Genomic DNA, 24,816 nt, shown 5'->3' with positions numbered 1-24,816 from the left:
TGGTTAAATTGGAACCACCACATATAGACTCTCAAGCACTAACAAGATTAACTCCTGAGCACCAACAGCTATGACCCCAAAAAACAAAATAATACAAATCAATCATAATGTTCCTATGTCCCTATCACTCCGTTTCATCAATACTTGTTGAATTTGTCCACCTTACACCATCTTCTCTTGCCAAATCTTCTGAAAGGCCTTTATAGAGGAACATTCACAGCCTTGTTCAGGCTCCCTGCACTCACTGTTTGTTGGCTGCAATCAGTCCAATCTACCAAGTAATTACTCAACCGCAACTTTACTGTCCTGCACCCAGAACCACAGGTCCATCAGGACAGGGCTCCAGGAGATGGCACTAACTTCTGAGCTCCTCATCAGCCTGTACGTGGCCCACAGGAACACACTTCCCTTTCTGTTCCTCTAGCTCAATCCTCTGAAGGGTCAGTGGCTACACATCCCAAGTGCAAGGTCATGAAACCACTTGCCATGTACTGCCTTGCATCGTCAAGCACCATCTGCATACGTCACATCTTCCACCAAGAATCTAAGCTCTAGAGGACATAAAGAAGATGATCGCCCAAGCATGTCTCACAAGTTCCAACTGTCAAAAGCAATTCTGCAGTTATGCCTGCACCCTTTCATTTCATCTCATTCACTTTCATTCACTCAACTTACTAACAAAATGAAGGGCTCTGGCCTCAATAAAAGCTTCCAACCAAACTTGAAGATGTCCTTGACATAAACAAACTATAACATACATATTTTCTGGTGTATAAGACGACCCCCTAATTTTACAGTTAAAACGTAGTTTAGGCCTATATTTGCTATATAAGACAGAATGTTCCTGTGCTGCAAATGTATCTTCCACGGTGAGTCAATCACAACAGCAAAGGTCCAAAGGTTATACTGTAATAGACGTCCTCTCTGACTCTGGCCAATCTGAGCAGGCTTTTTACAGTGTAGATTGGGTACAGAACATTGTCTAATTTGCATACATAAAAAGCCTGCTTGGATTGGCTGAGTTAGAGAGGCGGTCCGAGCAGCCTGGCAGTGATTGGTGCAGGATCAGAGTTGGAAAATTCGTTTTGTGGCAATATTCAGACATTTTTCGGGATATACTCGGCATAAGACAACCCCCGATTTTTGGTTGACTTTTTTTTGTTTCAAAAGTCGTCTTATCGCCGGAAAATACGGTAAACAATCCAACAAAGATCTCACAAATACAAAAGCTATCCTATATTTTTTCATTCTTCATCATTCTCATAGAATAATGTTGTGAACATTAACAGAAAGCAAATAACCTAAATGCAAAATGCATTTTTCTTGAATCTAAAGTTTTACCAGTAGGCTCAAGGTAGGTTTCCAAGAGGCTCATGAAAATAATTTGTTTGTTTAGCGGCTTCAATAACTCTACTTAGTAAGTAGTAGGCAACAAATATCATCTGATTTAAAGAGTGTTACTCAGTCTAATCCTTGCAGACAGCTGACCGGGATAACCAGGTTAATCAAGAAGAAAAAAACAAAGTCACACTCCATGCTTGACATAAAGCATCCTCTACAATTTGAACTCAACTTTTTCCAGGCTCATTCTCCAAAATTAATGAAGCACATATCACCTTGGATTCTCTCAGATGCCTAAACTGCCAGTACTCGCATTAGTGTATGTGACTTATTCCCAATCACCTTAAGTCCCATTCTCAGGGGTCCAAGAGAGAATTCAACAAGCTGAGCACAAGTTTTGTATGCAGGAGGCTCAGGTTCAACATCTGGCACTGCTTGGGCCACCGAAGCACCACCAGCAGGAGCAATCCCCAGAATAAGGTAAGGAGTAGTTCTTGAGCAGCACTAAGTGTGGTCCAAATATCAAAAGTAAAAACAATAGGGGCCAGAACCATAGCACAGCAGCCTTGCACACAACCAACCCCAGATGAACCCACTTTCGATTCCTGTCATCCAACATGGTCCCCCAAGCCTGCCTGGAGTGATTTCTGAGCACAGAGCCAGGAATAACCATTGAGCGTCATAAGGTTTACCTCCGTCCCCCAAAAAAGTAAAAACAATAAACAAAGTCTCCAGCTCCATGAATATGCCTGCTGACTTTCTACTCATCTACAAAGTCAAAAGTCACCATCCTCTGCTGCATATTCCCTGGCTCTCTTCAAGAAGTAATCCCGGAGGGCTGGAGAGATAGCACAGCTATAGGGCATTTGACTTGCATTCGGCCAACCTGGGACAGACCCAGGTTCGATTCCCAGCATCCCATACAGTCAGTCCTGGGCGTGCCAGGAGCAATTTCTGAGCACAGAACCAGGGGTTACCCCTGAGCACCACCAGGTGGCCCAAACCACACCCCTCCCAAGAAAAAGAAGTAATCCCTGTGGGAGCCTTGTACATGTCTGATCCAGCTTCGATCCCTGGTTTCCCATGTTTTTTTGAGACTGCCATATCCCTGGTTTTCCATATGGTTTTTGAGCCTGCCAGGAGTGGTTCCTGAGCACAGAGCCAGGAGTAATCCCTGCGCTAAGTGTGGCTTCCACCCCAAAATAATAATAAAATAATAAAAGTAATCCCATGTCTTCTAGGCTTCACTGCACTGAGCCTATATGTATTGCTTTGGCAGCACTTACCAGAGACTGCTTCACATTACAGCCATGAGTACACATGTCTAACTCCTCCACTCGTCCAGCTCCGCGGTGCCTTGAGTTGAATCAGTCATTTCTGCATCCTTCACTGCCTTTGGCAGGGCATACTGCACACAGCATAGTAGAGGATCAATAAAAGTCTGTCTCGACAACGGCCTAGGTTTCTAGGCCGCTGCTGTACAATTGCTTAGAAATCCACAGCAGATCTACATGACCAAAACCAGCAAAAAACAACAAAACAACAAAAACCCAGCAGCTATATTCACTTGTCACATAGCATTTACTCAGCCAATCCATGGAAGAGTCAAAATTATAAGACACACAGCCGGGGCCGAAGCGGTAGCACAAGCGGTAAGGCGTCTGCCTTGCCCACACTAGCCTAGGACGGACTGTGGTTCGATCCCCCAGTGTCTTACATGGTCCCCCAAGCCAGTAGCCATTTCTGAGCGCATAGCCAAGTGTAACCCCTGAGCGTCACCTGGTGTGGACCAAAAACAAACATAAAAAAGGACACACAGCCTGCAGGACTCAAAGAGATCTAAAGACATGCTAAAACATTTTTAAAAAATAAGAAGAATGTGGACCAGAGCGATAGCATAGTGGTTTGGGCGTTTGCCTTGTATGCGGCCAACCTGGGTTGGATCTCCTTTGTCCCAAATAGTCCCCGGGGGCCCATCAGGAGTAATCCCTAAGCACAGCCAGTTGTGGCCCAAAAAGTAACAAACAAAAATAAATGAGATCAACATAAAAGGTGTGTACAGGATTCAGGAGAACAAAAATTGCCAAGGGTTTGTCTGAATCTAGTAGACAAGAGGCAGAATGGCTTAACCCTAGTATGGTGTGGAACAGCTCACTGGCTCCGAGATCCTTGCGAACCTTTCTATAGATAAGACTCTACCTAGACAATGCTGACTAGGAAGTTGAGCAAGTAAAAGGCAAGAGTCAGGCTAAATTATAGATGCAAACTTCAATCTAAACATCAAGGACCTCAGTGCAACAGACAAAACAAATTGAGCTTCTGCTACATCTACCTGCTCCCAGGGAGCAGTTTCAAGAGGGGACCAAAGAACAGCTATTTCTAACGGTTAAACTCATTTGGGAATGTCAGCTAAATTATGCAGAAAAAAAAAGTTACAAAATCCAGAAGCATACTTATGAAGCATCATCCTCAATCTCTCCACTTCCCCAACGTTGGATCCCCAACATGTTGGTAATTGCAAAGGTCTCTGTTTACGTTTCCCGCCCGACTGTAAGCCAGTCCCACGAGGCCTACTAGCAGCCACCATCTCGCTTCCCCCCATTCCCCCTAGGGGACCCGGCCGACCCCAGGCCTGGACCTGCGTGTGCCACTCTGCAAATGAATGAAAAGGGCTCCTCTTGAGCTGCTCGGCTTGCGGGATCCGGGCCTAGTTCTAGCTAGGATCTCTGTTCTGCCCTTTAAAAGTTGCAGGTCTAAAAAGAATTGCTAGACACTAACACCCCTAGCTCCAAAGAGGGGGCCCAGCCTGGGATTTCAGCCTGATTTAAATGCATGCACTTTGGAAACACTCCCTCTTCCAAAATCCACCAACCTTTCCCCTTTCACCTCCAAAACGCTCAGGAACCAGGAGATGGCCGTGAGTGCAAAAGCAAAGCCAAGCCTCAAGATGCAGCCTCCAAGCCCCGCGGCGGCAGCCCGCCGCATCCCGTGACGAGGAACCGAGGGGAATTAAAAGAAATAAAAAAAACTAAGCCAGGGATGATGCGAGGGGCCTCGGGAGGGACCAGCGGAGGAGTCGGGCGCCCGCCCCCATCGCGCTGGTAGTTTGGCGCAGTTGAAGTAAGAGCGGACAGGACGGGACAACCCTATAGCCTTTCTCCTTATCCCTCGAGTGCCCGCCTCCCCTCCGCCCTCTGCTTCCTCCACTCCGAAAGCGCAAAACCGGTGTGGAGCACGCAATTCTCCCCGGGAAAGGCCTCCTCCCGTCTTTGCATCCTGCCACCAAGCTCGACCGACGCTGGTGTTCGGGGGTTGCATCCCCGCCGGCCTGACAACGATGAGCGACTCGGCCGCTGAGCAGTTGCACGCCTCCGGCGCTACCCCGAGCTTCCAGGCGTTTGGTGGGTGGTGGACGATCATCAGGCGGAGAGCGGGCAGGGCTGCAGGTCGCGTGGTCTCAGATTTTAGCGGATCACCGGCTCTGGAGTTCCCCGGGACCCGAGCAGAATTTGACAGCAAGACACTCACGTGAAAGATGAAGCGCTCCTAGTTTTTCTTTTTTTTTTTTGGGGGGGGGGGGGAAACAGGGGGCTTAATGGGGGTAGAGCAACATCCCCCTTTTTTTCTTAAACACCCCTCCCCCCAGATTTTCCATAAACCCCCACAGCCTGCAACTGTTTTTGACGTCGGGATTCGAAACCCGCGTTGTTGACTCCCTGAATCAGAGTTCCAAATCAACAATCGATGGGGGTGGGGGTCATCTGTGAAGTGGGGTGATTAGGCGGTTGTTGCAGCAATTGCGAGCTTATTAGGAGTCCTCTTGGGCACAGGTATATATATATATGCATTTATATATACATTATATTGAGGCATTAATAACATTAATACACCGAAACGGTGTATTTGGTGTAAGGCACCAAACAGTGCCTTAATGTATGTTTGCTGGAAGCCTCCCAGGAAGGCACAGAGATGGATCTCAGGCATTTAAGAGAACGTGAATAAACCTTCGAAGTTTGCGGATGGGCAGAGGATAAACACCTGAGTGTGCAGATAGAGAGATTTAAGAGCAAGCTTTCTCAGTTACCTGTGTTAGGCGGGAGCTTTAATTTGTTTGGTTTTTGTTTGGGGGCCACTCCAGGCTGTGCGCAGGGCTTCCTCCTGGCTCTGACGCTCAGGGATCACTTCCTGGTGGAGTTCAGGGGAACCATGAAGGATGCCAGCAAGCGCCCTACGCACTGTACTATATGGCTAAAGCCCCCCAGTGTTGCTTTTAAATTCAGCCTAGAGCCTAGATCCGTAGAAAACTGTCAGAATAAAGAGCACATTTCTGAGCTTCAGAAGAAACCCTCAGATCCCAAACTGTACACAATCATTGCCGAATGTACATTTTTTTTCTTTCGTTTTGGATTGGTTTATGTCTTGGATTGGATGGACACACACACACACACACACACACACACACCACCCCAATGCTAGTGCTTATTTGGCTCTGCACTTAGAAATAGCTCCTGGCAGTCATGGGGGGACCATATGTGATGTTAGGAATCAACCCGGTCCATCCCGGATTGGTGTGCAAGACAAACACCTCACCACTGTGCTATCACTCCATGCCCCCTCTCACTCTGGGCCCCCTCTTTGTTGTTTTTAACTGAATCACCTTAAAGTACAAAGTACTTTGTTCAAAGTACAAAGTTGGAATTCAGGTGTGCAGTATTCCAACACTAGTACCATCACCAGTGTCCCCACCTGCCTCTATGGCAGGCACTACCCCCTGTCCCCCTTTTAGGCACTATGATTTACAGTACTCTTAACTGAAAGGGTATCCTGCATGCCACTTTATCTCCTCTCAGCACCCAGTCTTCTTCCAGAGTGACCACTTCCCTCTGACAGTCATTCTTGGGCAGCTAGTCCTGGAACACGCCAGCCTTATCCGGCTTCCCGACCTGACCTTGACTGAGCTGCAGGGCCAGGATTTGCAGCTGAGATGCCCAAAGCCATCTTCCATCAGCTACCATAGACAAAATTTTTATTTCCCTACTTTTTTGTCTACTTGCTGCATTGCAGATTATTCACTAATACATCTTGGGTTGTTTATGGAAACAATCTGCAGTGTTGTAGGCTTGTATCCCAGCACCAGATTTGAAAGTGTGTTTATGTCTTAACAGGTTCTGCCTTATTATATACCCGAGAGCATCGGCTCAAAGCATCTTCCTGCTAGTAATATACGTTTTGTACATTTTTGATTCACATCCAGACCTCCTTATTCCTGTGAATATGCCAGCCGACACTGTGTTCGATAAGGAAACACTTTTTTGGGTAATAATTTGATTTGCTTACTTGATCTTTTTGTGCTTGAAATACCATCTGCAGAAGCAAATAAGAAAAATAAACTTTATTTAGCTCATGACTTGTTTTTTGCTTCACTCCTTTATCTTATCTAGAGAAAGGGCTGACAAGCTTGGTCTTAAATATCTTAGACTTGCTGCCTACATTGTCCTTCTTGCAAGACCTCTGTAGTGTGAGTACAATCCTTAGGTGCTCAGTCAACAACCAACTTAGTGTGTTCCAATAAAACTTTATTTGGCAAAAACAAATAGAAACCAACCAGTGTTTACAACCTCTGCTTAGAATATGAATATTATGGGCTAGAGTACTAGCACAGTGGATAGGTTGCTTACCTTGCCAACCAACCTAAGTTCTATCCCTAGCATCCCATATGGTCCCCTAAGCCTCCCTGGAGTAAGCCCTGAGCACTGTATGACACTTCTCCCCCAAAAGCAAGAGAATACAGAAGATTAGAAGTGGAGGCTTGAGAGGTTTATCTGAGTGTATTTCTTTTGCCTAAAAGTTTGGATATGGAGGCATAAGAAAATGAGTGTTCTAGAAACACATTGGTTCAGTAGACAGCTTGAATTTATAAGAACTTCCTTCCAGTATTAAGTTCTTCCAATCTCCTAGTTTTCTGGTTTCAAGTCCTAGATCTCGTTGACTTTGAGTTCAATAGAACAAGAGAAATAGAAGCAAAACACAAACATGTATTCTGGCTTTAGGAAATAAACCTAAGGCATCTTGGATCAAGAGTTTACTACTCCCTCTTCTGTGCTAATTAAGGTTCTTGAAAGTTTAGATTGCAGCCCTCTCAGGACAGTAGAAAGTTCCGTAGTAGAAACTGGTTGTTGAAATAGCTCAGGTCTTGTATGTGGAAGGACCTGAGACCTTCCTGGGTCCTGTATGGTCCAGTGAATCCAGAACCACATTGCCAGACCTGACACAAAACCATCCTGGTTGACGAAGTGGCCTACTGAGGCACCGCTATGAAGGTCCCCCCCAAAAAGTGACGTAATTTTCCTGTTAAAAAAGTATAAAATACCTATGTTGTTACAGAAACCTGGTCAAGGGTCAGATCAAGCTGTTTTTTTTTTTTTGTGGGGGAGAGGGGGGTTGTTCGTTTTTAATCCAACCCAGCAATGCTCAGGGCTTACGCTTAGCTCTGCACTCAGGAATTTCTCCTGGTGGATGTGGGCATCATATGGGATGCTGGGGATCAAAACAAAATTCAGCCTCAGACAAGCAAGTACTATTGTTCCAACCTAGAGAGCCAAATTCTATTTATACATCGTGAACTTGATCTGGCTAACCAAAATAAATTGGACCTCAAATACAGTTCACAAGGACATTACAATGCAGCAGATAACCCGGGCATATAGCGGAACAGTTTTCTCATCTAAGATACAAAATGGGGGCCAGAGTGATAGCCCTGTGTTAGGGCATTTGCCTTGCATACTGCCGACCCGGCATGGACCTGGGTTCAATCTCTGGCATCACATATGGTCCCTAGAACCTGCCAGGAGTGATTTCTGAGTGTACGAGCCAGGAGTAACCCCTGAGTTGCTTGCTTTGAGTGTGGGGCCCCCAAATAAAATACAAAATGGTTGCTAATATATACAATGCTTGGTAAAATATTAGTAATATATATATATATATATATATATTTGACTAGGGGCTGGGGTACAGAGAATTGCTTCTGGCAATGCATGGGAATGATATGGGGTCCTGAGACTTAAACCTGGGTTAACTGCATGCAAAGCAAATGCCCTATTCACTATGCTCTCTCTGGAGCCCCTAATTTGTTTTAAGTTCCATATAGACATTTCAGTTGGACCTGTTACTCCATCCCATTCCCACTCAAGCAACCAGCTAGTCTGGTTTGCTCTTTTCTAGTTTAACTATGATTTATGTTCTTATTCCTCTTTGCCCAGCTCCTAGAATGGGTCATTCAGGTCCTGCTTTAGATCTCCCTCTTCTGCTCCTGTGTTTTGTTTTTTGGGGTTTTTTTTGTTTGGTTGGTTTTGGGGGTTTTTTTTTGGGGGGGGGGTCACACCCAGTGGCTCTTGGGTTACTCCTGGCTCTGTGCTCAGACGTCACTCTTAGCAGACATGGGGGACCATATGGGATGCTGTGATTTGAACCACCATCCATCCTGGTTTGGTTGCATGCAAGGCATATTCCCTACTGCTGTGCTATCTCTCTGGCCCTTCTGCTCCTAAGTTTTCTACTCTAATAGAAACTAATTCTGACCTACTACATTTCTTCTAGTTTACTAGTTTCCAAAACTCAAGAGTGCTAATCTCTAAAGAAATTTTGTGATTCTTGCTTTCTTTTTTCAAAATTGCTCTTACTCTCATGTTTTCAAAGTTTTGTCGTAGAAATTAAGAAAGAATTAAAAACCAGGCATGCAGACTGAAACTCTTAGTCCTTTGCTAACAAGCAATTTTTTAAATCTCAGGACACTAAACACATTTTAAAATTTATTTTATTTGGTTTTGAAGCCGGTAGCTTAGGGCTTTATCCTGGCTTTTGTATTCAGGGATCACTCCTGACAGGACTCAGGGGACCATATGCTTCGCCGGTACCAGGCATGGAACTCAGGTTGCCAGATGCAAGGAAAGAACATTTCTTTTCTGAACTCTCTCTAACTCCTCTTAAACACCTTTTTTTTTTTTTTTTTAACTATTTAGGGTCCTGTTATCTGTTTTTTTTATTTTAACCAGAGATTGAACCTAGGTCTCATACATGCAACACACTAAGTGATCCCTAAGCACGAAGCCAAGAATAAGCCTTGAGTCCCACAGCATGTGGCCCCAAAGCACCACCTCCAATAAAATGTTTAATTGACATGTAGGTTTAAATGTTAATAAAAATTATGATTCACATCCTTGTATAAAACTGACAGTTCAGGGGTCAGAGAGAGTATAGGAAGAGTATGGTATAGGAAGCCCACTAACATTGGGCATCACCCACTAGTGTTCTGCCCGTAAGTCAGACATTGGGAAATGGAAATAATGCTTTCATGATTTTAAGAGAATAATGTTGGCCTAATTGTCTGTCCAGCACTGTCTCAGGACCCCTGTGGTCCACACTTGGAGAACAGCTATATTAGGTCTTGTGGATGAAATCTCGCATGCCTTCGCTTTCTTTTGCAGAGAATTGAGCATTGAGAATTGGATTATGCCTGCAGTGTATGCTGGTCACTTCTCACATGTCATATGGCTTCATCCTCCCTGGGCACAGCAAATCACTGAGGGCAAACACCACTTCTTAGTAGGCAAAGACACTTCTACCACAACCATCAGGTAATTTCTTCTATTGTGTCCTTACAAACAACGCGTCAGGGTCCTCACCGAATCTGGGGCTCCTGTAGTAACTTTCAGAGGGTTGGGGACTCCCACACAAGTGTTCAGGTAGCCCAGGACCCATCTGTATGGATCTGAGGATTCAGTGCAAGGGAATTAGCCCCAGGGGTGCTTCCCAGCACTTGCAGGGACATTCCCAGCCCCTGTGGAGCCAGTTCCAAGTGTCTACCAGGGATGTGCTTCTGTTCAAAGTGCTTGTCTTGCCTGATTGAAGCACTAAATTCAGTCCCTAACAGTGAGAAAAGAAAATATAATCTTGCGTTAGTGAGGTCAGATGAAGTTTCAGCAATTCAGACTGTGTTCCCCAAACACCAGGATCAGGGTCCCCAGTCTTGCTCTGATCCTCTTCATACCCAAGTGTATTTAGTTGATGGACAAGTTGTTTGTCTTGCAAAGAACCCAGGGCCTCTGTGCCCTACCTGCTCTCAAATTCTTTTGTTTGTGGTCTTGGGGATATTGGTGGGGGGTGGGGATGGTAGCGGTGTGTGTGTGTGTGTGTGTGTATGTGTGTGTGTGTGTGTGTGTGTTGGAGGCCACACCCTTGGTGCACAGGGCTTCTGACTCTGTGCTCAGGAATCACCCTAGAAAGGACTCAGTTTGGGAATGTGAACTGGGAGAAGCACCCTAGTCCCTGTACTGTCTCTTTAAATACCTCCTGGCAGGCTAGGGGAACCATGTGGGATGCCAGTGATCAAACCGGGGTTGGTCCCTCCTTGCATTCCTGCAAGGTAAATGCCCTACCCACTGTGCTTTTGCTCCACCCTTAAATTGACCTTTTCTCTTTGTTTGATTTTTGGGCCACATTCTGTGATGCTCAAAAGTTACTCCTGGCTATGTGCTCAGAAGTCACTCCTGGGTTGGGGGACCATATGGGATGCCGGGGATTGAACCAAGGTCCTTCCTGGGCCAGCCGCATGCAAGGCAAATGCCCTACTGCTGCACTATCACTCCAGCCCCTCAAATTGGCTTTTTAATAACTGTCCTCATCTACTGCAATTCAGGCTCTCTTGATGACTGATTTCCTCATTGATCTGTATGATTTTTATGAATTTATATATTCAATATTCAATGAGACATTTTACTGTTCCCTTCCAATGCAACTGTTGTCTGCTGAATTTAACAACCAGCAGAGAAATTATAAAGGTGGCTCAGTTTGGTTGTTTGTTTGTGTTGTACAAAATGAGCAGTGAATAAGGCGAGGGAGATGGTTCAAAAGTCTGAACACATGCTTTGCATGCAGGAGCCCTGGGCTCAGTCCCTGGCACCACATGGTCCCCCAAAACACTATGTGCTAAGTTTATTCTCAAACACCATCAGGCTAAGCACCACTTGGAGTGATCCCATACACCCCAAATACCACTAAAAGTGGCCCTCACAGCAATAAAGAATAAATTAATTAAAAGCCAGGGATGTAGAGAGAGCTTAAAGGGCTGGTATGAGTATTTGCCTGCTGGTGCTCCAGGGATAGTCTCTGGGGTACTGAAGTACCACAGGGAACACTCTTGGTACCACTGCTGGCATCACCTTTTAGGGAAAATAGATTGTTAGAGGCCACAAAACAGCAGCACCAGGGGTAACTGAACACCACTGGTTATGGCCCAAAAATGTGTGTGTGTGTGTGTGTGTGTGTTTTGTGTGTGTGTGTGTGTGTGTGTGTGTGTGTGACAGAGAGGCAGTCAGAGATAGAGTTCTGTAATGCTGAGTATGCCCTTAGTTCTGTACTGCTGGGACAGTTCTGTGTAAACTTTCACCTACTTCCTCCACTCTCCCTTAAAGTAGTCTTTCTGCTACAGGGTGACAAGTACAGATCACTACTTCCTCAGCGATGGTCTTTATGTCACTGAAAACCAGCTAGAAAACCAAAAACCTTTACAGTTGGACGTAATTATGGTAAAGCCATATCAACTGGGTGACAATCAGGATGAACATTCTGCAGCATCTTCTGCCAAAAAGGCCAGGCTAGCACCAAAAGACACAGAAAGCCCGGCTTCTACTAAGTGTGACTCTCATTCAGAAGGACCCAGACAGGACGAGGACGCGGTGACCCAGGGAAGGGACCCGGCTTGCCTAGAACACTTAAATTCTTCCTCTTCTGAAATCTGGGAGGGCCCAACTGCAGCCAGTTCCTGGGAGATGCTGGAGACTTGGAAGGCAGGGGATGCGTTTGTGTTAGATATTGACTTAGATTTCTTCTCAGTGAAGAATCCCTTCAAAGAAATGTTCACTCAGGTAAATGTGCTGCTTTCATCTCTGTTCTGCTGCTTTAAAATGGAAATGTTATTGACTTAACCTTGGTTTCTAATACTGCAAAAGCACGCTGTTTTGCAGATATTGATCTTGAGCATTGCATGGCATTTCTTTCAATTAGAAATCAGAGTCCTGGAACTTGAGAGATAGCATGGAGGTAGGGCGTGTTTGCCTTGCATGAAGAGGGAAGGTGGTTCGAATCCCAGCATCCCATATGGTCCCCCAAGCCTGCCAGGAGCGATTTCTGAGCGTAGAGCCAGGAGTAACCCCCCCTCCAAAAAAAAAAAAAAAGAAGAAAAGAAAAGAAAACAGAGGCCTGGGGCCAGAGCAGTGTCGCAGGCAGGCAGTAGGGTGTTTGCCTTTCACATGCTAACCTACGACGGACTGTGGTTCGATCCCCCACTGTCCCATGTGGTCCCCCAAGCCAGGGGCAATTTCTGAGCACATAGCCAGGAGTAACCCCTGAGAGTCACCAGATGTGGCCCCCCCCCTCCCAAATTAAAAAAAAAAAAAGAAATCAGAGGCCTTGGAGTTGGAGTGATAGCACAGCAGGTAGGGTGTTTGCCTTGCATGCAGCAGACCTGGGACGAACCCAGGTTTGATCCCCAGCATCTTATATGGTTCCCCGAGCCCACCAGGAATAATTTCTGAGTTCAAAGCCAAGAATAATCCCCTAAGTGGCCAAAAGCAAAAAAAAAAAAAAGGAAAAACATCAGAGGCCAGAGTGATAGATGGTACAGTGGGTAGGGCACTTGCCTTGTACATGGCTAACGCAGGTACCATTCACTCACCCCAGATGGTTCCCTGAGCCCTGCCAAGAGTAAGCCCTGAGCACCATGAGGTATGACCTAAAACCACACAAACAAAAATAGGGGACAGAGAAATAGAACCGGGTTTGAGGTACTTTGCCTTGTACCCCACTGATTTCAGTTCAGTACCTGGTACCATATATATATATGGTCTGCTAAGTACCGCTGGGTATGGCCCCTAAACGAGAAATCAGCCAGCTTCCTACCAATAGCTCCCAGTAATGCCTTTACTGGGACCTCCTTTATTGCCATCTTGACTTCCCCTTTCCAGGATTTTATGTATCTGCTAGTCAGTGACCAGTTGCTATCCACTTGATAGACCCGCAAGGGTGGTGCTTGGATACTGGTATGGAATGTGTTTGGCAAGTTCTCATCTTCATCACAGTGTGGAGAACCACACTGAGTCAAGACAGGAGAGTCAGTCCCAATTCCTTGGTGAAGATATTGTGTCGAGCCCCAGGCCAAATTGACAAACTCAGCCGGGGTACCTACATCCTCTCTGCCAACAACAGCCTTAGCAGGACTTGTTGTTTTTCAAACATTTTGGCTTTGGTGTTGCTCTTTGAACCATACCTAGTGGTGCACAAGGGTTACTCCTGGCTTTGAACCTAGAAATTACTTACCATATGGGATGCCAGGGATGGAACTCAATCAGCCACTTGGAAGGCAAGTGACCTGCCCACTGTACTACCACTATGGCCTCTGTTTTTAAACTTTTTAAGTTATCAGTGCCATTCTGGAGCAGGGAGGTAAAGTCTCAAGACTGAAGCACATCCCCTTCTTGTAGGAGACCTGGGTTCCATCCCCAGTCCAATATGTTCCATTGAGCACTGCATTGGAAGTCACTCCCAAGCACTATCCAGTATGACCCACAATATATATTCATTTATTCTTTTTTGGCTTTCTTTGTGGGGGGGAATCATATTAAATGGTAGTTAGGCCTTATTCCTGAGTCTGAGTTCAGGGATCATTCCTGGCAGTGCTCAGGGGACCATATGGGGTTCTGGGCTTCGAGCCCAGGCCAGACACATGCAAGGCAATCACTCTGCCCACTGTACCGGGGGTGTGACAATAAAGTTACAGCTTTATTGCTTTAAATGGCAAGGAGAAGGCACCTGGAATTTAGAAACTAATTAAGGCTGAATGTGTCAATTATAGCTTTGCATCTTGGTAGTTATTTTGTTCAAGACCTTTTTTCTCTTGTTTTCAATTTTATTATGGCTTATAGAACGGCTATTGGTAGGGTTTCATGCATGAAACATGCCAGTACCAAACCCTCCACCAAAGTGCTCTTCCCTTCACTATTGTCCCAGTGGCCCGATCCTTCCCACATTTCTATACACCCCCAAACTTCCTAATGAAGACCAGTTCTGCTTTTCTTTGTAATCACCCTGCTATTTTTCTTTATATTCCACATATGAGAGATCATTATGTGGCTATGGAAAGAGCTGTGGTATTTTTATTTTATTTTAATTTATTTTTAGTTTTTGGGTCACACCCAGCATCACTCGGGTTATTCCTGGCTCTGCTCTCAGAAATTATTTCTGGAAGCCTCGGAGGATCATATGGGATGCCCAAGATTGAACCTGGTTTGGCCACATGCAAGGCATACACCCTACCTGCTGTGCTATCACTTTGGTCCCAATTATTTTTGTATTTAAAGCTCTACGGAACCAGAGATAGAATGGCAGGTAAGGCATTTGCCTTGCATATACCTTACCTGAGTTCCATCCCCAGCATCCTACACAGTCTCCCAAGCACCACTAGGAGAGATCCCTGAGTGCAGACCTAGGAGTAACCCTTGAACACCACCACCCCCTCAAACAAAATAAAGATCTGCATATGTCCTGTAAAGAGCTGAAATCTTTCTAGACTACTAACATGCATTGCTTTATCAAGGAATAAAATGAGAAATATTTCCAACTCCATACCAAGTGTTCTTCGAGTAGTGATTGTTAGACATCCTTACCACACCCTCTACACCTAAGATGTATCTAAGATGAAAGGTCTTGACTTGACTTTAATGTTTACAGTGAACTCGCTATCAGACATTTTGCCTGGCCCTAACCTGTTCATGATGCTACTCTTCTTTTCATAACAGCTATTTCAACTAAGTTTGTCTTTTACTACATGGATTCCTTGCTTTGCTTTCCAGGAGGAGTACAAAATCTTACAAGAACTGTACCAGTTTAAAAAGCCAGGGACTGACCTGACTGAGGTAGCCTCACTTTGTCTCTCTCTGGGTTTTTCCTGTGAGTCACCTACCCCCGCACTGTCGTATAGCTTACAGAGGGACTCTGGAAAGGATTGTCCCAAATCTTTTGTTTAGTGAGGAAGCACATAGTTACTACTTGAAGCCAATTTTAAGTTTCATTTCTTTGTGTTGAGGTCACACCCAGCGAAGCTTAGGTATGGGTTTACACCTAATTCCTGGCTTTACACTCAGGAATTACTCTTGGCCGTGCTCAGGAGACCACATAGGATGACAGGAATCGAATCTGGGTCACCTTACCAACTGTACTATCTCTTTGGTCTCTAAATTGCATGTTTTAACTAGCATTGTCATAGTCCTGGATTTTATTTGTGCCTGAATTTTTTCTTTAAAAAAAATTCTTGGAGCCGGAGAGTTGGCATGGAGGTAGAGCATTTGCCTTGCATGCAGAAGTACAGTGGTTCAAATCCCGGCATCCCATATGGTCCCCCAAGTTTGCCAGGAATGATTTCTGAGTGTAGAGTCAAGAGTAACCCCTGAGCACTGCTGGGTGTGACCCAAAAACCAAAAAAATTTTTAAAGAATTTTAGGGGCTACAGAGATAGCAGAGTGGTAGGGCTTTTACTTTGCAAGCAGCCAACCCAGGATGGAAAGTGTTTGAATCCCAGAATCCTATATGATCCCCCAAGCCTGCCAGGAGTGATTTCTAAGCACAGAGCCAGGAGAAACCCCTGAGCACCACTGGGTGTGATCCAAAACAAAAAAATAATAATAATAAAAAAAATTTAACATAAAGAACTTTTGGGGCCAGAGCAATAGCACTGCAGTAGAGCGTTTGCCTTGCACGCAGAACACCCCAGACCTATATGGTCCCCCGAGCATGCTAGGAGCAATTTCTGAGTGCAGAGCGAGGTGAAACCCTTGAGCTCCACTAGGTATGGCCCATGACCCCTCCAAAAATAAAATAAAGAACTTTTAAAATATATCTTTTAATATATTTCAAGGAGGATCTGGTTGATTGTGTTGATACTCGAATTCGTCAATTAGAAGATTTAGAAGCTATTTTTGCTGATTTCTGTGATGGTGATGATGAAGAAACTGTACAGAAATGGGCTTCCAACCCTGGGTAAGATATTGAAATATTTTTTTTTACAACTTTCTATCCTTTATCCAGACTGTATTTGTTTCTGAAGTTACTAATACTTTTTTTAATGGTCATTAGTTTAAGTACAAATTCTAATAATAACACTCATTTTAAAGATTTTTTTTTTTTGGTGGGGAATTTTTTTGTTTAGAAGCTTCTGTGTTGTTTTTGGTTTCTTCGTTTTCATTTTGGTTTTGGTTTGGGGCCTACATCCAGCAGCACTCAGTGCTTACTTCTAACTCTTCACTCAGGTATCACTCCTGGTGGGACTTGGGGAAAAAGACTGGGCCAAACATGTGTAAGTCCCAACCTGTTGTATCTTTTGTATTGTGTTCCCTTTGTGTTGTTTTGGGGTGGTTTTTTTTTTAATGTTTGTTTTGGGGACACACTGGCTTAGTGTTCAGAGTTCATTACCAGTCATGCTCAAGGACCATGCTAGGCGTCAAATCAAAGGTTCCTGTTTTATGTGCCAGGTATAATATGAGATCATATAAAACTTTTATTTTGCTTTGCGGCCATACCTGGCAGCATTCAGGGGTTACTCCTGGCTCTGAGCTCAGAAATCGTTCCAGGCAGGCTCAGGGACAACATAGGAGGCCAAAAATTGAACCCAGATTGATTCCAGGTTGGACACATGCAAGGCAAACACCCTACCTGCTGTGCTATCACTCTGGCCTCAAAATTGCATAAATCATATAAAATCACAAGACTTTGCCTTACAAAGTCCTTGAAGACTTTGCCTTACAGGATCTCATGCCAAGGAAAATGAAGTTTCTGCTCAGAGTTGGGGTATTGTTAAACAGGCTTCTACACTGTGATTCACCTGTCAAATCAATTATTTTTCTATGAGTGGGTCAGTTTCTTAACCCCCATATCTGACACAACACAGGGATAAAGTGCCCCGTGGCATGAAAGGAACTTGATTTTATAAGTAAATACTTCCCCTGGATGATTACCTGTTCTCTCGCTATTAACATTACATTGAAAGCATGGCAAAAATAGTTCTCTTGGGCCAGAGAGATAGTACAGGGGTGAGAGACTTATCTTGCATGCTGTCAACCTGGCTTAATCCCCACTATTCCATCTAGTTCCCTAAATATACCACCAGAAGTGATCCCTGAACACAGAGCCAGCAGTAAAACATGAGCAATGCTGGGTGTGGTCCTAAAATTTATAAAAATGATATTTGAACAGCTTTATCTTTTATTGCTCATCTAGATCATCATCTGAGATCATGCAGTTAATGGTTTTAAATGCACTATTGCATTGGCCCCTGTAATTTTAGCTGAGGGGTTTAATTGAGGGGTGATATTTTTTTTTATTTTAGGATGGAATCACTCATTCCACTTGTACAGAGTTTGAAAAAACGGATGGAAGTGCCCGACTATGAAATGGTGAATATTTTTTTTTTCTAATTGGGAAATTGACTTTGTATGTCTCTTCCTCTGGGTAGAAATATATACTTTTAATTAATATAGCTCACTTTAATTGTATCCCTGAGAATTCTGAAAAAAATTATTTTCAAAAAAAGAAATCTAGGCTAGAGTGATAGCACATCTGTAGGGCATTTGCCTTTCACGAGGCCGAGCTGGGTCAGACCCGGATTTGATCCCTGGCATCCCATGTTGGTCACCCGCACCTGGCAGCAGTGATTTTTGAGCTCAGAGTCAGGAGTAACCCCAGAGCATTGATTGCCAGGTGTGGCCCAAAAACAAAAACAAAAAAGAATTATAACAATAATAATAACTACTCTTTAGAAGCCCGGGTTAGAACACTTAAGTTTTTAGATTATTTTATTCCATTTTCCCAAAGTAGGTGCTCCTGCCTCTCTGTGGATTGGGGACCTGGAAGAAGAGTCCAGGCAGGATACAATGGCCTTAGGTACTATTGTTTTCCAATAGCTTTTCCTGAAAGAAGTTTTTGTTCCCTTAAAGAAGGTGGATTTCAGGATGGAGTGATAAGACAAGTAGTAGGTCACTTGCTCTGTATATGGCCAACCTGTGTTTGACCCCCAATACCCCATGTGATCCCTGAGTGCAGAGCCAGGAGTAGCCCCTGAGCATTGCCAGGCATGGCCAAAAAACCAACCAAACAACAACAATAACAAATAATCTTTAACATGAAAGCTTTTACAGTGACATTTTATTTTCAGGTTCACCAGGCTGGCCTAACCTGTGACTATTCAGAACTTCCGCACCATGTTAGCACTGAACAAGAAATTGAGTATCTCATCCAGTCCATGTATCTTTTGCTGCAGCATTTACCAAAACCAACGCTGGTGACAATTGCACGGTAAGTGTGGCTGCCTGAATAGAGGCCCACAGGGGCTGGAGAGTCGGGACAGGAGGTACATCACCCTCTCAAATGCAGCTTCATCATTGAAGATGTTGGGTCAAATACCAGTGTCAAACAATTCCCACGTTGTGACATCACTCCATATACCATATTTCTACTTTCAAGCAGACTTGTGTGAAGCACTTGGGTGCTAGCTGTGAAGAATGAATAAACCAAGCCAGTCAGGAGAGAGTCATGGAGTCAGTAGCTTCTCCCTCATTGTCTCTTTTAGCACTAAGCCAAATTGGCCTTTCCTAATTCTCCCATTACCAAATTCACTAGGATGTGGAAGGTTGAGTGATCCAGGTGGGTTCTTCCATATCAAAGGGAGAGGTTTAAAGGAAAGAGGAAGATGGAGGAACAGCTTTGTTTTGAGTTAATAGCTGGGTGTCCTCTTACATACCAGCACTTCTATGGGTCCCTCAGCCCCAAGCAGGCTTGGCAGGCTTGGCACAACCCTCAACCACAACTTGTCCTACCGGGTGTGGCACAACCCTTCACTCCAAAAAATGACATTTTTAAGTTCACCAAAGCCCTGACTCCTAAACTCTAGCGCCTGTGAATGTGTTCACAGCCTTCCATAATATTAGGACTTTTCAGGGCCAGAATGATACTATTAGTGAAAGTTACTTGCCTTGCATACAGCTGACTAGGTTCAATCCCCATTACCACTTACAGTCCTCTAACACAACCCAGGAGCTTAGGAGTGATCCCTGAGCATAGAGCCAGGAATAAGCCCTTAGCAAAGCCAGGTATGGTCTAAAAACATAAAGGAAAGAAATAGAATGCATGATCACCAGAACTAAGTCTGCCTTAAGTCTTGAGGATCATTTTTTCCTTTTCACTCTGGCCCCTTCTCTTTTATTGTTTCAGATACCCAACAACTGTATTCAGGAAATCACCTCTTCTGTGCTTAGGGAAACCTGCAGATTGGAGATCAAATCCAGGACTCCCTCATATATACACTCCACTCTTTTGTTTTTGGGCCACACCCAGTGTGCTCCAAGGTTACTCCTGATTACTCTGCACTCAGAATCACTCCTGGCGATGCTCGGGTGACCCTTTGGGATATCAAGGATTGAACCTCCATTAGCCATATGCAAGGCAAGTGCTCTGCCCACTGTATGATCTCTCTGGCCCAACTCCAGTCTTTGGAGGCAGCTCTGGAGCTAGATTATTTCCTCGAGTCAAAAATGTTTGTGAGGGACCAGAAAGACAGCACAGCTGGTAGGGCACTTGTCTTGCACAGGGCCAACCTGGATTTGATCCTTGCCAAGAGTAATTCCTGAACACAGAGTCAGGATTAAGGCCTGAGCATCAGTGGATGTACACCAGAAACAAAAAATGTTTGTGATCAGAATAGGCTGATGTACTCATTCTATTTTCTTTTTCTTTTCTTTTTTTTTTTTTTTTCTTTTTGGGCTACACACACACAGGGGATACTCCTTGCTCTGCAACCTGGGTTGGCCGTGTGCAAAGCAAGCACCCTACCCACTGTTTTTTCACTCCAGCTTTTCATTTTATTTCCATTTTTAAGGGTTTCTGTGTTATTTCCCCAGTCCCTCCTCCAGACCAGGGGTGGGGAAGTCCAGCCTGGCTGTGATGAGGCCCACGAAGTCCTGTGGTCTGGGTCTGGTACAAGACAGGTCAGACGTTGGTGCTTCTCATCATGAGCCCTACAGTCCATCTCCCTGTGTCGTCTGGCCTACGAGCAATGTTACAAACACCCCACTGGCCCTTCCAGCCTTGTTTCCTTCCTTTCACTCCCTGCTCTTATGCCAAATACCCCCACACTTATGAAGTTTTTGCCCATGACCACCTTGCAATATCCAGGGGCAGAGCATGTTCTCTGGTGGCGAAGTTCTGGCTCAGAACTTCTTTCCTCCTCGACATGAGAACCAGGAGGTTGGGCAAGAATGATAGCACAGATAGAGCATTTGCCTTCCATGTGGCTGACCTAGGATGTATGCAGGTCAATCCCCAGCATCTCATATTGTCCCCTGAGCCAGGGGCTATTTCTGAGGGCAGAGCCATGAGTAACTCCTGAGAGCCATCAAGTGTGCACCCCCCCCCCAAAAAAAAAGAAAAGAAGTAATATAAAATAAAAAAAGAACCAGGAGGTAGCCATGGAGTGGATGGAAGGAAAGACCCCTCAACAGCCTGCCATTTCTCTCACTGCATTCTCTTTCTCACCGGTTGCAGGTCCAGTCTAGATGATTACTGTCCTGGCGACCAAGTGGACATGATCCAAGAAAAGGTCCTCAGTGCCCTGCAGTCCCTCTATGGGACCCTGGACGTTCACTTGACATACTCAGACAAGGCTTCACCCTCGTAAAGCAGCGCCCCAGGCTGCCTTCTCTCACTACTGGGTTTTCACTAACTTATTTGGATATGAATCTTTCAGAGATCTCTTGGTTCTTCTATTACTGTCCGTTCGAATCCTTCAGGCATTTTGACTCTCCAGAGAGCATCAGTGGTGAGATGAGGGTGATGATTTTAGCAGCTCACCTCCTCCTGTTGGTTTTCTCCCTACCTCTGTCACTATGACTGAGGCTTATCATTTTTCTTTTTTCCCCTAAGTCACTTGGACCATGTGAAATCCATTTCCTCATCTTGTATTCGCTGGGTTTTTGTTTGTTTGTTTGTTTGTTCTTTGGGGGTCATACCCAGCAGCACTCATGGGTTACTCATGGCTCTGTTCAGAAGTCATTTGCTCCTGGCAGGCTCCGGGGACCTTATGGGATGCCGGGATTTGAACCACCATCAGTCCTGGATCAGCTGTGTGCAAGCCAGTCACCCTACCACTGTGCTATCTCTCTGGCCACAGTAGTCACTTTGTTAAGTTCTTCCTTCATGCTGGGCACTTGGGAATGAATAGTAGAAACAGCCACATTGGCATTCAGGAGACTAAGGTGGGAAGGACAAGCCTGTCTCGGGCATGTTCTTTTCAGAGCACCCTGCCATATAAGGGGAGTAATCATTCATTCTTCAAAGGCGCAGCCAGAAAACTTAACCATAGCACACTCAGCCTTCCCTGCAAACGTTGCCAGAAATTGTCCTTTCCCAGGAGGCCAGAGTGATAGTACAGTAGTAGGGTGTTTGCCTTGCACACAGCCAACCCAGACAGACATGAGTTTGATCCCCAGCATCCTCTATGGTCCCCGAGCCTGCCAGGAGTGATTTCTGAGCACAGAGCCAGGAGTAACCCCTGAGCACCACCAGGTATGGTCCAACTCTACCAACACCCCACCCCCCAAAAAAAAGTCTTTTTCTTACACCAGTCTCGTGTGTAACAGGCCCTGCCAATGTTACTCTTACACACTTTGACCTTTGTGCTCAGTCGTGGTCTGTTCAAATCACTTCTTTCTATAAACTTAATTTGTTTTATCTTAAAAGGTAGGATAGCAGGCATTCTCCCTGGCCCCCTGTTTGCCTCTCATGAGTCTGCTTTGTCTTTTTCCTAAATAAGGAAACAGTCCACACATACAAACTCCAAAGGAGGTCAGATGGCAGCTTGCGCAGTTAGCTCTGGATATACCTCACATGTTTGGATTAGCAAGACTGAGTACCATCCCTGGCAACACATGATCTCTGTGGCACTGCCAGGAGTAGCCCTGGTGGTCCCTGAGCATTGAATTGTCAGTCCTAAACCTTTGGATTGAGCTTTGCTAGGGGCTGGGGGAGGGGTGGAGACAGGATTGGAAGGATAGTATGACTATTAAGACATGCAGCCTTCCATGCAAACCCTCCTGGCACCACCAGGAATGAGCTTTGAGCACAGAGGTAGGAAGAGGTCTTGAGTACTGCCAAGTGTGGACCATTGATTTCAGGTTCAGATTGTTTCCCTCCAAAAAGGTGAGATAAGGTGATTATTTAAAAGAGGAAAAGGTGAAATAAGGTGACTATTATTATTATTATTATTATTATTACTACTACTACTACTACTATTATTAGCCATATCCAGTAGTGCTCAGGGTTTACTTCTGGCTCTGTGCTCAGAAATTTCTCCTGGCAGGCTCGGGGGACCATATGGGATGCTGGAGATCAAATCCGGGTCAGTCCAGAGTCGACCTAGTGAATGCAAACTCCCTACCGCTGTGCTGTCACTCTGGCCCCAAGGTGACTATTTTAAAGAGAAAACAACTCATCTTTCCTCAGTCCTAACACTGCACTTGTTTGCATTTTTGCATATAACTTTCAGACCTTGGCCCTGTGCATACCTGGAGAGGGTTGCATGTAGCTGAAATAACTCTTTAATTCGTAGTTTCCTCCAGTCAATAGAGGAAACACCTGTGGTGATTTCAGTACCGCTGCCTAGCAGTAGGTGGCACTATTTCTCTCTTCCTCCTTCCCAACCTCTCCTCTCCCTCCCTGCCTCCCTCTTGCTGGCTCTCTCCTCCCTCATTCTCTAGGTCTTTTTCTTCTCTTCTTCCTCTGTCTCTCTGTCAGTCTCTCTCTCTCCCTCCCTTCCTCTCTCCCTCCCTCCCTCTCCCCCCCCCCTCAAATCAGAATAGCCAAATAGCACTTTTCTCAATGCTGTGAGAGTTTCTGTCCATGGGGCTGTCTTTGTGAGTAACTACTGTGTGTGCCCACAGAGGAAGCTGGGGGAGGACTTTCAGAAGTAAACCCATATGACAGCACCGGGTCACTTGTGTATCTGCTGTCAGAGCACTGCTGTCTGCGCTGTTTCTGACAGCTCCCACGACCTCTGATGTGAGCTGTTGGTGTTGTAACTCAGGTGGAAGAAATGGAGCCACTCACCAGGCCTTTCTGTCTTGCCTCTGACCTCAAAACATTTCTCTGAAGTGGGAAGATTGCTGAAAGCAACCATCAGCCCCCAGCAACTTTGAGGACTTTCAGGGCCTGTTGGATGCAAATGGAGCCAGGATTGGGGCAAGGAGGATGTTTTCTGAGAAAATCAGTAACAGGAGTTCAAGTCTTGGCTGTCGCCTTGTTGTTCTGCCCTGAGGTCTCAGAGCTCCACCAGCCTCTTTCCAGGGAGGATCCCTGACTCCCCAGAATGGGATGTGGTAGGGAATGTCTCCTGGGTCCCTTATCACAAGAACGTCTGGCGACCTGGCTGCTGTTTTCAAAGTCGGCCTTCTCAGGTGATCTCAGATGTCTCAGATGTCCCGAGCTGTATTCCTCTTCTCAGGCTTCTAAATAAGGATGTCGTCATCATTGTAGTCATCATCAGCATCATCGTTGTCATTGTTTTTGGGTCACACCTGACAGTACTCAGGGCTTACTCCTAACGCTACACTCAGGGAACGTTCCTGGCAGTGCTCGGTGGGCCATACGGGTGCTGGGATTGAACCCTGGTCAGCTGTATGTGAGGTAAACACCCTACTTGCTGTACTGTCCACCCAGCACCACATTACAGTCAGTAGCAATAAGATAGAGGTTAAGATATTTGTCTCACGTCAACCTCCAATACTGATTCTTACCACATACAGTGGTAAAAACTATTGGGGGTTGCTCCTGAGCACAAAGCGAGGAATAACATGACTGGGTATGGCCCAAATATCCCCCCCCAATAAAATCTCACACTAGCTTCCAATATATTTCTGTGAATAAGAGTATGTCTAGGTTAAGAGCTTTGAGAAAATCCCTTGAATGTAAGGGGAAAAAAAATCACAGAAAACTTTATATAAACTGACTTACCATGGAAAACTTCGGTCTTTTAGGGAACAGAGAGATAGTACAGGGGTTAAAGCATTTGATTTGTCTGCTACCAACCAGTTTGAGCCCCAGCACTGAATATGGTCCCCTGAACTCCAGAAGTGGTCACTGAGGGGCTGGAGCAATAACACTGTGATAGGGTGTTTGCTTTGTACACAGATGATCAGGATGGACCCGATTCAATCCCCAGCATCCCATATGGACCCCAGAACTGCTAGGAGTGATTTCTGAGTGCAGAGCCAGAAGTAACCCTGAGCGCTGCCAGGTTGGCCCAAAAACCAAAAAAATAAATAATCACTGAACATAGAGCCAGGAGTAAGCCCTGAGTGCAGTCAATATCACACACACACACAC

At 45.2% G+C, this 24,816-nt stretch overlaps 2 protein-coding genes across 2 annotated transcripts in view; one reads left to right on the top strand and one right to left on the bottom strand.

Moving 5' to 3' along the window:
• DROSHA (drosha ribonuclease III) overlaps nucleotides 1-4,312 on the bottom strand; it is a 139,365-nt gene extending 135,053 nt beyond the window's left edge. The window contains exons 1-2 of the mRNA XM_049768729.1: nucleotides 4,228-4,312; nucleotides 2,628-2,749 (exon numbers count right to left, since the gene is read on the bottom strand). The gene's annotated coding sequence lies outside the window, so the exon portion shown is untranslated. The remainder of the gene's footprint in view (nucleotides 1-2,627; nucleotides 2,750-4,227) is intronic.
• A 366-nt stretch (nucleotides 4,313-4,678) lies between these two features.
• On the top strand, nucleotides 4,679-21,115 carry C2H5orf22 (chromosome 2 C5orf22 homolog). The gene is made up of 8 exons (XM_049769017.1): nucleotides 4,679-4,869; nucleotides 9,825-9,974; nucleotides 11,828-12,263; nucleotides 16,307-16,428; nucleotides 17,774-17,840; nucleotides 18,599-18,738; nucleotides 20,340-20,426; nucleotides 20,983-21,115. The coding sequence occupies exons 1-8, from the start codon at nucleotides 4,679-4,681 to the stop codon at nucleotides 21,113-21,115; spliced, it is 1,326 nt and encodes a 441-aa protein (XP_049624974.1).
• The last annotated feature ends 3,701 nt before the right edge of the window (nucleotides 21,116-24,816 follow it).

This window comes from Suncus etruscus, chromosome 2 (genome assembly GCF_024139225.1).
Source record: "Suncus etruscus isolate mSunEtr1 chromosome 2, mSunEtr1.pri.cur, whole genome shotgun sequence".
Classification (NCBI taxonomy): Eukaryota; Metazoa; Chordata; class Mammalia; order Eulipotyphla; family Soricidae; genus Suncus; species Suncus etruscus.
Note: the sequence above shows the minus strand (reverse complement) of the source record. Positions and strands in the feature narration are given on the sequence as shown.

What these genes read in the sequence shown, in the direction of transcription:
- C2H5orf22 (XM_049769017.1), top strand. Translation starts at nt 4,679, where the DNA reads ATGAGCGACTCGGCCGCTGAGCAGTTGCACGCCTCCGGCGCTACCCCG. An exon ending in TCAAAGAAATGTTCACTCAG is followed by an intron (nt 12,264 to 16,306) that starts GTAAATGTGCTG and finishes ATATATTTCAAG; the next exon opens with GAGGATCTGGTTGATTGTGT. An exon ending in AAGTGCCCGACTATGAAATG is followed by an intron (nt 17,841 to 18,598) that starts GTGAATATTTTT and finishes TTTTATTTTCAG; the next exon opens with GTTCACCAGGCTGGCCTAAC.